General features: G+C 35.1%; 1 protein-coding gene across 4 annotated transcripts in view; it reads left to right on the top strand.

Moving 5' to 3' along the window:
- EPC2 (enhancer of polycomb homolog 2) overlaps positions 1-12,534 on the top strand; it is a 117,572-nt gene that overhangs the window by 81,136 nt on the left and 23,902 nt on the right. For all 4 annotated transcript variants that reach the window (XM_032356186.1, XM_032356185.1, XM_032356184.1 and 1 more), the window contains exons 4-6: positions 3,544-3,750; positions 11,048-11,196; positions 12,169-12,301. In XM_032356186.1, the coding sequence (XP_032212077.1) occupies positions 3,544-3,750; positions 11,048-11,196; positions 12,169-12,301 (489 nt within the window). The remainder of the gene's footprint in view (positions 1-3,543; positions 3,751-11,047; positions 11,197-12,168; positions 12,302-12,534) is intronic.

Below are 12,534 nucleotides of genomic sequence, written 5' to 3'. Positions count from 1 at the left end.
TCATTAATATCTGCAAACATCAGAGTTTGTTGAAATTCTGTCCTTGGTCGTCTTACTGTGTGATTGGGGTTAATATCCCCTTAGCAAGGATTTTTGTGAGGGTAATAATACGTATATCCTTACACTTGACCTCCTTCTCAAACTCCAGGACATTTTTCTCTTTTTGTGCTTCCTGTTGGCATCTCCGTCTAGGTGGTCCACAGACCTCTCAAGTTTATGTTTCTTTTTTTTTTTTCTACATGATACAGGATCATGTGTAGTTAAGAGAGTTAACTACAGTGACTCCCAAAATTCGCAATGATGTGTTTTTTATCCCTTTTCCTTCAGTCCCTAAATTTTAATTTTAACTCTTCCTCATGCACCAGTATATTCCTTGCATATTTCATCTTTAATTATCTCTTCTCTCATTTCTTCATTCTCTCTTTGCCCAAAAATATGCCAAGGGTCCCTTTTTCCAAGAGAACCCTTTCATTTGACCCCATCTTTATCTATAAATTACCACCCTTTGTCTCTCCTTTCCCCCCCCCCCCCCCGTCAGTTACATTTTTAAAAGGTTAGACGTGCTGTTTAACGTTTTTCTCTACTCCGGTGTATTTCAGTAGACTGATTGCACCTAGGTCACCAATGGCCTTCTCATTATCATCCATTCATTTCAGCCTGTATCCTACTAAATATCCCCATAGTAGTGGATGCTGTTGACCTCCACATTTCTCGAATCTTTTCTTCTTCTTTCTTCATCTCCTCCTCTTCTACCTCTTGTTAGCTCTTTTCTTCAATATCTGTCCTCAGAAATTATACTTGTCTCTTAAGCTACCAATTCAAGCACTCCCAGGTAGAGTATTTTGTGGTTCTGTCCTGTATCTTAATGCACTAATACTGAGTTCTAAAGTTCTGACATTATTCTCTCATTGTTTAAATTGTATTTGTCTTGCCTTGATTGTCATATTCTGGGTTTCTGTTGGTAGTAGTTTTATCTGGAAATTTTTTTCCCTAATTTCCCCACAACCTATGTAACACAATGATAGACTGATAGTAGTTGATTATTGTTTATTGCTTTACTGACTATATTTTAAAAATACTACTTTTTAATACATAGTTTATTCATTTATGTATTATAAATATATTTCTTGAAATTGCTGAACCATGAATCTGTATGTAAACAAACTTAAGTGATCCTTGTCCTCATGAAGCTAGTGGCAATCTAGAAGAAAAGTCCAGCTAGTGGAATAATTTTTATCTCATCTCCAAGCCCCCAAAGTAAGTAAATCAAATAACTCAGAGGTATCTTGGAAATAATAAATTTTATCACTGACCTTTTTGTCAAGTAAATACTAGTTTTCACTGCTTTCTAGTAGAGAAAGTGCTAAATGGCATAACTTTTTTCTTAAGATAGAAAAGTAATAGGATTCTGATTTTGTGGATTTTTAATTGTGTCCTAATAATTTGGGACTACTTTATCTAATCTACAACTAGTTCTTACCCACTCAAATTGATGCTATCAGCATGATGATAATAATGATACAAGTGATACTAATTGCCTTAGAATAACTAAAGATAATTTTAACAGAATGATTAAAACTCAGTTACTCAGTAAAATAAAAATTTACTGTATAGCAACATAAAAACATCAGCAAACTGAGAAATAAGGTTAACATTGGAAAGAAATATCAGGATGTTTAATTGTAAACAGTGTATTGAATTCTTATTATCTAAGATATGAAGAGGGTACTTATCAACCAGGCAGAGGACCTTTGTAGAAGGAGCAAAAAGCACCAGAGAAGGAAATCTGAGGCAGAGTTTTAATCCCCTTACTTCTCCTTCAGGGAGAATAGGAAGCAGTGTTATCCTGATAGTATTATGTAAGAATCTCACTACTGCTCTATGGCTTGATAGGAAGAAACCTATCCTCCTCCCCACTCTAAAGTTAAAGTATGTTCTTGATATCATTAGTGAAGGTTTTATTTTATCAGAAGCAGAATGACCAAACAGTTGAAGATGTGTAGCATATCACAGCATTGTTTCCCTTGGTTCCCAGGGCACACAAAAGCTCCCAGTGATGTTACGATGCTGTAAGCATGAGGTTGAATTTTATTAGATCCAGAAAGCTTGGTTCTTACTCTACCACTGGCACCGTATAGACCTTGAACTATTCCAGAGAACTTCAGATAACAAAGGTGCCCGTTTAAAGTTGATGTTTGAAGTATTAGTTCTTTCAGTTTGATATCTTGTTCCAGGCTCTGGCCCACCACTTTAAAGACCCAAGTTACTCAGCCATTCAGATGAAATTAATATGACTTCACTGAGACATTGATTAAGCCAAACTGGGGGCACATAAAATTTTATTGCACTAAATGTAATCATTACATGGACTAGAATACTTGAGTTGTCGTTGTCAGTATATTCTCTTCCTGTGGCCTGTCTTGGCAGCCAACTTATAGTAAGAAACCATCTAATTAAGGGCGCCTGGATGGCTCAGTGGGTTAAAGCCTCTGCCTTCTGCTCAGGTCATGATCCCAGGGACCTGGGATCGAGAGCCCCGCATCGGGCTCTATGCTCGGCAGGGAGCCTGCTTCCTCCTCTCTCTCTGCCTGCCTCTCTGCCTACTTGTGATCTCTGCCAAATAAATAAATAAATAAATAAATCTTTAAAAAAAAAAAAAAAAACAACTCATTAGCCCTGGTAATCACCATCATAGGACTGGAAGTCCAATGACCATTGCATTTATTCTGTGAAATTACACCAGTATGAGAAATCAGATTTATTTGTTGGGTCATGCTATCTTTAGTTGACTTCATAACAACCATCAGATCAATTCCTATATTGATCTTACAGTTTCAGAAAGAAAATTTTCCCCTTCATTTCCAAGTTTTAGCAAAACATTTCTTAGGAGATACCTCAATTTGTTTTAAAAATGAATCTTCATCTCCAAAACGATAAAAGTGAAAAGATTGGGATGCCCTTCACTGAGGTTTTCCAGTCTTACAACTGGAGACTTAAAGCTCCCATTATCTTTATTTAGAGTTCACTGTAGATGGATGTGATTAACCCATAATTCATTCTGCTAAAGCTGATCAATCTATTGTATCTTTACCAGCAGTAGGGAAATAGATATGACCAAGCAAATTTTTCCAAACCTCAGTTTGAGATACGTCAGCTTTATATATATATGCATTGGTAAAGAAGTGGATCCCTAAAATACCAGTGTGACAGTTCCTAGAGGAACCAGCCTAGGATCACTATTCCAGACATAACAACAGACTTAACTGAGGCATAAATCTTCTCAGCTGTTGTTCATTTAGACTTCTTAAATATTGTAAGTTGTGGTACTTAGTATCTCTCAGAGCAAAATACAATTTTTTAGATAAATCTTTTTACTAATAAATCCTTCATAAAATTTCAAAATTGAATTGTGTTTTCTGCCATTATGATGTCTGATCATAATTGTTAGACTGACGACATTTTTTTCTATAGGTATATATAGCTTAACTTTGATTTCTCTTTTTCAAACCTTATGGATGACGACAATTTGTATTTTTCATTTAGCTTGTAACACTTCAGGAAGCAAAACTGCTGCTAAATGAAGATGATTACCTTATTAAAGCTGTGTATGACTACTGGGTAAGAAAACGTAAAAACTGCAGGGGGCCATCCCTCATTCCTCAGATAAAACAAGAGAAAAGAGACGGCTCTACCAATAATGACCCTTATGTTGCCTTTCGGAGGAGAACAGAGAAAATGCAAACTCGAAAGGTAATGTGCAAATTAGATTTAATTGAGTGTGCCTTAATAGTACTTAAGACCAGTTTTTTTTCTGCTAATAACTTCAATAATTTTGAATACCTTGAACATACAGGGGAGCTAATAACATTGTTAAACTTAACATTAGAAAAATCCTGCTCTCTTCAGTAGCTTCATCAGTCAGCTTCTGTTGGTATAATACCCATGCCCTTTATAGGTCTATTTATACCATTTCAGACTTGAAATTGAAGTAGTAAAAGGAATTATATATCTTTATGTACCTCAGAAATTTGAGTTCTTCGGTAAATTCTATACATACCCTCTTAGATAGCTTAAGAACTTAATATCTCCTTTGAAACCACATTCTAATTCTTGCAAATAAAAAAGGACTTTGCTGCCTCTACCTACTATGGGGTCATGAGAAGTAGGGAAAGTTCATTTTCAAGCCTGTTCTGCCAATAGTCAAAAGTAACAGTGGAATGTTTTTCTTCTTTTCTGAGTTGTCCATTGTGGCAAATTTCAAATTGATGAACTTGTCCCCATCTGCCTTTCAGAAGCAGTATGAGCTGGAATTTTGAGAGAAAAAGGTCTCATGTTATGGAATGTTATGGTATAGAGGAACCTGTTAACTTCAGAGGGGGTATTCACTGTCTTCCATTTCTCATAATTAACAGTAAACACCATACATAGTAATACATTCTCTAACCCACAAAAAATTGGAACATATAAATGTAAAAGCCATGAGTAATTGTGATTTGGAGGCAAAGCATTTTCTGTGGATTCCAGTTTCTCCTAACATTAAAAGCTTGTCATTGTCAGTTGTTAATATAACAGCTGTGAAGCGTAACAGCTGCTAGGAATAGTGTATTTTAGGAGAAATTCTCTTACTGGTTAACAACCATTTTCTGTAAGTCTTTCTTGGATTTCCCAAGTGTAGATGACATACCCTAACCCAGGCTAAGTTTTCAATTTGGCATTTTAGTTCTTAGCTAAGGAAATCTAAGATACTTTATGAAGATCTAACATCTTGCTTAGAAAAGACTAACATGAGGTAAGTTTATAAATATAGACAATTGAACATGAGGAAGGAGAGGTCTATCTGAACCATTAAAAAATCTGAACTACCATCTGCTTTTTTAAAAAAATGTAATTGGAGTACCTGGATGACTCAGTCGGTTAAGCATCGCCCTCAGCTCAGGTCATGATCCTCAGGTCTTGGGATCAACCCCTATATCTCCCTGCTCAGCAGGGAGTCTGCTTCTCCCTCTGCCCCTGTCACCTCTCCTGCTCATGCTTTTTCTCTCAGATAAATAAGTAGGATCTTTAAAAGCAATGTAATTGATTCAGCTGTATTGTAAAACATGGACTTTTAGCAATGTGTTTTGAAGGAAGAGTATCATTGGACTTCTTTTAGTGAGTGGGTACTTAAAATTAGCAGTATTTATTGACATGTAAAGAATATTCTAAATATTTAAATTCATTTAATTCTTAAATAGATTAAATCACCGTTTTCTAACTAGTGTATATTGAGAATTGCTAGACTGGGTTCATATGTTTAGGTGCTTCACCATTGTGAATAACTACTACCACTTTTTCCTGACACTAATTTCTACCCTTTCTTTTATCTGTTATTTTGACCTTCCTCTGTAGAGTGGTCCATTTTCTTTTCTGGTAGTCTTTTTATTCCTCTCTGTTTTCAGTTGTGGGACCCTTCATGCACACTAATACAGCTTAGAAATATTTATGTGTTTCAAAATGAGAACGTTGGGAAAGCAGTCAACAGTAGATACCCCTAGGTATTCAGAGGTGGGCAAGCATGGGATATACAAAAATGAATACAGCTAACAATGGTTCTCTACTTTCGTTTCCACAAAATTGAAAACGTGTATATAGCTAGATATAAAGGTTCTTAAATAAAGGACTTCTGAAATATTTTCTTGGCAGTCTAGAATTTAATTTTAATTCACTAAACTAATATTTAATATGAGAGTGCTTAAGTACTTAAGGACATTCTTAAATGAGAAAGTCTTAAGGCACCAGCATGTCTGAAAGCACAGATTGGAAAGTCTTGAATCAGCATGTGTGTTTAATATGTTTAACCCCATAGATACAACTGTTAACAACTGCACTTTCTCTCCTCCTTCTCTGTGGCCCAGAATAAACAAGATAGACAGGAGAGGAAACTCAAGAGTAGTTGTTCTCAGTCTGGCTGCATGACAGTCTCCTGTGAATTACCCTTGGTTATAAAAAGATCTGTAGTTAATTCTAAAGTGCAACAATTTAAAAGTGAAAAAGTGCAGCAGTTTGAGAACCACTTCCTAGAGATTTGGCAGTAGGTCAGAACTATAATATGTAACTGGGAACAGGGAGAGAAGAGTTGGTCCAGAGCAGGGACTGTTGTGACGACAGATAAAGAAAATGAGTGGATTTGAAAACAGGATTAGGGCCATCTGAAAAGCATGGAGAAAATGTCAGTATGAACTCACTGTTTTTATAAAGAAAGAGTCAGAAATAGATGTGGATCTGTGCATGTATATGTACCTATACATACTACAGGTGTTATTTCTTAAGTTCTGTTTGCTGAGAGGGTCTAGAAGCAATGATGCTGAGTAACAGTGAGCATGCCTACTACGTAGATCATTTCCATTTTCTTAGGAAAATAGTGTTTCCTGGTCGAGGGCTAGGAAAGTATAAGGATAAGCTTGGAACATTCTGCTATGCCAGAAAGTAAGACTGTTGATTGAAAATTAAGGAATGTTAGACCGATCTGAATGTTGGACGGCCTGAAGAGCCAGCTTGAAGGGGAACTCTACTAACCAGATGTGGGACAGTTCTAAGTGTCAGTATAAATACAGTAATGAATAACCCATAGAGTATAAGTAATCCATGAGTCCATACTGATATAAATAGATGGATGGACGGATGGATGGATGGATGATTGGTAAATGGATGGATTGATAAAAGAGAAGGGAACACTTTCCCTTAACAGTAGAATTTTACCTTTGAGTGTCAGTAGAATGAGGAAGTTTGAAAATCGCCATTTGGCAACCATGATAGTAATAATAATCATAAAGTATTGGGAGGAAATTTGATGAGAAACAAGGTGCATAATTTTTTAATTAAAAAAGGAAAAAACAGTTATTTGAAGAAAGCTGACAGACACCATCTTAAGTAAACAAAGTTACCATCAACAGTAAGGAGACAAATAAGTATCATTTAACTCCTGATATAGGAGAGGAATACAATACCACTTACGTGATAATCCTATTAAGAAAATATAACCTGAATTAAATTATGAAAAAACATCAAAGAAACCCAAATTGAGGAACATCCCTACAAAAATGAGTGGTTACTATTCTTTAAAAATGTCCACATCTTGGGGTGCCTGGATGGCATGGGCAGTTAAGCAGCCACCTCTAGGCTTCAGCTCAGATTGTGATCTTAGGGTCATGGGATGGAGCCTTGCGTCAGGCTCTGCACTCAGTGTGGAGTCTGCTTAAGACTCCTCCCCCCCACATAAATAAATAATTCTTTTTTAAAAATATCAAGGTCATGATCACTGTAGAAAGACAAAGGAACTATTCCAAATCATAGGAAATTAAAGTGACATGACAACTAAGTACATTTGTAATCCTGAATCAGATCCTAGACCAAGAAAAAAGTTGATGTTATGAGTGAATTTAATAATAAAAATTGTCCCGCTAATGTCCGTCATAGCAACAATTATGTAGACATATTAAAAATGTATTTAGAATTATATTTGTTGTCAAAAAGGACATTAGTGGGATAATTAGTGAAATACGAATAAAGTCAATGTTAATTTCCTGATTTTGAAACTAGTATTGGTTATATAAGAGAGTATCACTGTTTCTGTAAAGTCCATATTAAAGTGCTTAGGGGGATGCCTGGGTGGCTCAGTTGGTTAAGCAGCTGCCTTTGGCTCAGGTCATGATCCCAGGGTCCTGGGATCGAGTCCCACATCGGGCTCCTTGCTCGGCAGGGAGCCTGCTTCTCCCTCTGCCTCTGCCTGCCTCTTTGTCTGCCTGTGCTCGCTCTCTCTCCCTCTGTCTCTGGCAAATAAATAAGTAAAATCTTTAAAAAAAAAAAAATTAAAAAATAAAGTGCTTAGGGATGAAGGGGCAGTGTATATTCATCTAGTCTCAAAAATTTTTTTAAATATGACTACTAATTTTACTTATTTGTGTTTGTGTGTGTGTGTGTATATATATATGGCCTAAATGGACTAAGATAGATAGATAGATATCTATAGATAGATATCTATCTATCTATCTTAGTTTATTTAGGCTATTGTAACAAAAATACCAGAGACTGAGTTTTTTAAACAGCAAATATTTCTTTGTCACAGGCCTAGAGGCTAGGAGGTCTGAGATACAGGTACCAGCATATTCAGTGTGTGATGAGGGCCTACTTCCTGGTTCAGAAGTCATCTTGCTGGGTCTTCACATGGTGGAAGGGGAAGAAAGCTTTCTCGGATCTCTTTTATAAGCATACAAATCCATTTGTGAGGACTCCACCCTCATGACCTAACCACCTCCCAAAGGCCTTTCCTCTGAATAACATCACATTTAGGGCTTGGAGTTTCAACATGAATTTTCAGGGGACACAAACATTTAGTCCATAATAGTATAGATTACATAATATGCATACATACATACACAGAGATAAAGCAAATGTAAAATATTAACATTTGGGCACTTTGGATGAAGATATATTAGGAATTCTTGATACTGTTTTGTAACTGTAAATCTGAAATCATTTCAAAATAAAAGAAAAGAAAGAAAAGACAGGGCTAGAGAAAGGAAAAATTAGAAAGGTAGTTATTTGGGTCTAAAGAGAGTGGGAAATGACTGGTTAAGACAGGGCAGAAGCATGTAGGCCACAAGGAACACTTAGTGAAGAGGAGGGTAATATTAAAAGGTTCTTGTATACTTTTGAATATTGTTCAGGTGGGATGTGGCCTTGTATTATTATTCATCTTTGAATCTGTGTGTCTCATTATTATTAGACTTTAAGCCTTTTGAGGGTGGGGGACCTGTACAGTACTCTATACAGGGGGACCCTTTAATATTTGGTCTTTGTCATGTTAATTTTATTTCAGTTGGAAGGTATTATTGCTGCCTGCTTGCCAAAAATTTTTGCTCAAAACTACTTTAGATTTTGCCTTTTCTTAAGTAGTACTAGGAGGAGGGGAGGAGATTAATTTCCTTTTGATAAGGTAAAAGACTGACTTACTAACATAGCATTTTAAAATACAAGTAGGTAGTACCTTAATAGGACTTAATTTAAGTTCTGATTTATAGGTGATGATTAATTTTCAAATACAAGAAACACATAAAAGAGAGTAAAACTTTGAGTCTTTCTCAAGTTTTATTTCCTCCTTTATAATCCTCTAGTTATGAAACCTGGCTTCAGGTTCATCGTAATGTCATACTGCATTCTTTTTTAACCACTCTTAACATACTTGATCTTGACAATAGAAGAGAGAAGCAATACAAAATGTTTGGTTAATATTTACAAGTAATTTTTCACATAAAATCATTAGGATATGCTCATAAATCCTGATTTCTTAAACTGTTCTTATTGTCATAACAGGTATTTATAAATTCTTCCTTCCAGAATATATTCCATATCTGCTTTGCTCTTAGCAAGCACACTAAATATTTGTGATCTTTGCTTGATGAAGTGACAACAGCTTTTACTCCTGCAGAGTTTGTGTCCCTAGTAGTCATCTCTTTAATATATTGGGATTTTTTTTCTTTCAAGGTTTTATTTAAATTCTAGTTAGTTAACACATAGCATAGTATTAGTTTCAGGGGTAGAATTTAGTGATTCATCGTTTATATATAACACCCAGTGGTCATTATATCAAGTCCTCTTCTTAATCCCCATCACCCAGTTATCCCATATCCCACCCACCTTCCCTCCAGGAACTCTCAGTTTGTTCTCTGTAGTTAAGAGTCTCTAATGGTTTGACTCTTTCTCTGTTATTTTTATTTTTCCTTCCCTTCCCCCATGTTCATCTATTTTGTTTCTTTAGTTTGACATATGAGTGAAATCATAGGGTATTTATCTTTCTCTTACTGAATAATTTCACTTAGCATAATACACTCTACTTCCATCCATGCCATTGCAAGTGGCAAGATTGCATTCTTTTTTATGGCTGAGTAATATTTCATCTTATATATGTATATATAGAAAAAGAGATAGGCACACACACACACATCCATTATTCATTCCAGTCTACAGACATGTGGGCTTTTTCCATATTTTGGCTATTGTGGATAGTGCTCTTACATTGAGGTACATGTTCCCCTTCAGATCACTATTTTTGTATCCCTTGGGTAAATACCTAGTACAGTTGCTGGGTCATAATGTCATATTGAGTTATTAACTCAAGGGTGGAAAGATTGTGTAAATGCAGTCTGTCTGGATACATAGAATAATAAGATACATAGAATAAGGTCTGTTTTTAAGCAAATAGTTCCATGCCTGATATAAATATTCTGTGGTTATTTGCTTAAACAAAATATATTAACCGTAACTTTCATAGGCAGATAGATGCTGCTAATTACAACTGAGCCTTGTCTAATTACTAAGCAGGACTTTCACTCTGAGTTGTTAATTAAATCTTCTTAAGAAGAAGGAACTTCTTAACAATACTCCAAAATTCAGAGTTTTCACTTGGTTTTTGCCCTGCAGTGAGAGGTGTTAATTACTTTGAAACATAATAATTACATTCCTTGAGATGCTTTATATCCGACTTACAGTTTTATATCTTGAGTTTCTGAGTGGTTTTGCTTGTCAAGGCAAGTGTTTATATTGTGGTGTATTGAACCTTCCAGCCCACAATTACAGAACTGGATAGATGGATAGAGACCCATTTTGGCTATTTTTAGGTAACCTTGAGTTGACAGAACTGTTTCTCTCTGTCACTAGAAAATATATTGCATCAATTTGAATGGACTACATTTTCTGGTACACTAGGTTTTGTTTCAGGCAGACTTAAGATTTTGTTTACATTGGAATGATCCCTTCTGTTATTCCATCTTTTCAACAATGGGCAACATTTTTTTTTTTAATATTTGAGAGCTATTTGCTTATACTTCTATTTTCAGAGTTAAATAGATAGGTTCTCTTATGTAGTTGCTGTTTAAGATTATTTTTTACATTTAACATTTTTAACATTTTGCTTTTATGGAACATATTTGGATCTCATAAGATTTTGTTGAATGAAAATGGAAATGTGGATAATTGGATTGTTTATTCTTCTAAAATTTATTTTCAATAGAATCGTAAGAATGATGAAGCCTCTTATGAAAAGATGTTGAAGTTGAGACGAGAGTTTAGTAGAGCCATAACAATTTTGGAAATGATTAAGAGAAGAGAGAAAACAAAACGAGAACTATTGCACTTAACCTTAGAAGTTGTGGAGAAAAGGTAACATTGCTACTGTTATATACTAATCAAAGCTTTAGCCAGATGTTGGGTAAAATATAACCAAACCGTATGTTTTGTTTTGTTTTTTGTCTAGCTTTAAAACAATTGGAATAGGTGCTCAAATTCTACATTTTTTGAAGAATTCATGTGTTACTATTTTTTAAAAAATACTAGATTATCAGTTTGGATTTCAGATTTGTGTGTAATACGTATAGCTCCTCTAAGACACTTAATTTTTTTTTTCCCCAGAATCCTTGAATTTTATTTAGAAAAGAACCTGGGGGTCATTTTGACCATTCTTTTTATTTAAGTTTCCTTTAAAATTTGAGGGAAATGAATGTTTAGATGATTTTATTTTCTGACTAAGTAGTAAGCATTTTTTGTTTCAGTGCATTTTAACAGTGTGTTCTCCATGGAGCACCTGGGTGCCTCAGGCATCCAGCTCTTAATTTCAGCTCAGGTCATAATCTCAGGATCCTGAGATCAAGCCCCCCTCAGCAGAGGACTCCATGTTCAACAGGGAGTCTGCTGGAGATTCTCTCTCTGCTTTTGCCTCTGTGCTCCCCCTTCCTGTGTGCACTCTATCTTTAGAATGGATATATCTTTAAAAAAAAAAATGTGTCTCTAATATGATAGTCATTTTCCTATATAGTTAAATAAACTATATCAAACCTAACAGTTTTATGTGATTCCTGAGGTAAGCATTCTAAACATCATTTTCCAGTGTTTTAAAATATTAAATATGTGAGAAATTTGTCTTTTGTGTCCCTTCAGAGATTCCTTGGGTTTTTTGGTTGATTGGTTTTTGCTAAATCCCAAATATGAGCTGCTTTATTCCTGTAAGTTTTCTCTTTTAAGAATAATCTGATTAATTTAATTCTATTTGATTAGTTGTGTTCCAGTTCATTGCAATAAAATTGTTTTTATTTTTAAACTATAAAACATTTTCTTATATTTTGTTACCTTTCCAAGATATCATTTGGGAGACTATGGTGGTGAAATCCTTAATGAAGTGAAAATCAATAGATCAGACAAAGAGTTATATGCCACTCCAGCAACTCTTCATAATGGAAATCATCACAAAGTCCAAGAATGTAAAACTAAGGTGAATATCCTCCGGGGAGAAGCCCATATGGTAATACTGATCAGAGAATTACTGGTTTCATCAGTTGTCTTAGAATACTTTGGTTAAGGAAAACATAATTAACATGTGTTGTTTTTACTATTTGCCAAGCACTTGCTAGGAATTTTTACGTACAAATTAACTCATTAATCCTTACAGCAGCCCTTTGACACAGATCTTACCCTGGTATGACTTCTAGATCGTATAGCTGATAA

The sequence above is a fragment of the Mustela erminea genome, chromosome 8 (assembly GCF_009829155.1).
Source record: "Mustela erminea isolate mMusErm1 chromosome 8, mMusErm1.Pri, whole genome shotgun sequence".
NCBI classification, from domain to species: domain Eukaryota; kingdom Metazoa; phylum Chordata; class Mammalia; order Carnivora; family Mustelidae; genus Mustela; species Mustela erminea.
The sequence above is the reverse complement of the archived record's forward strand: the minus strand, read 5'-3'. Positions and strand labels throughout refer to the sequence as shown.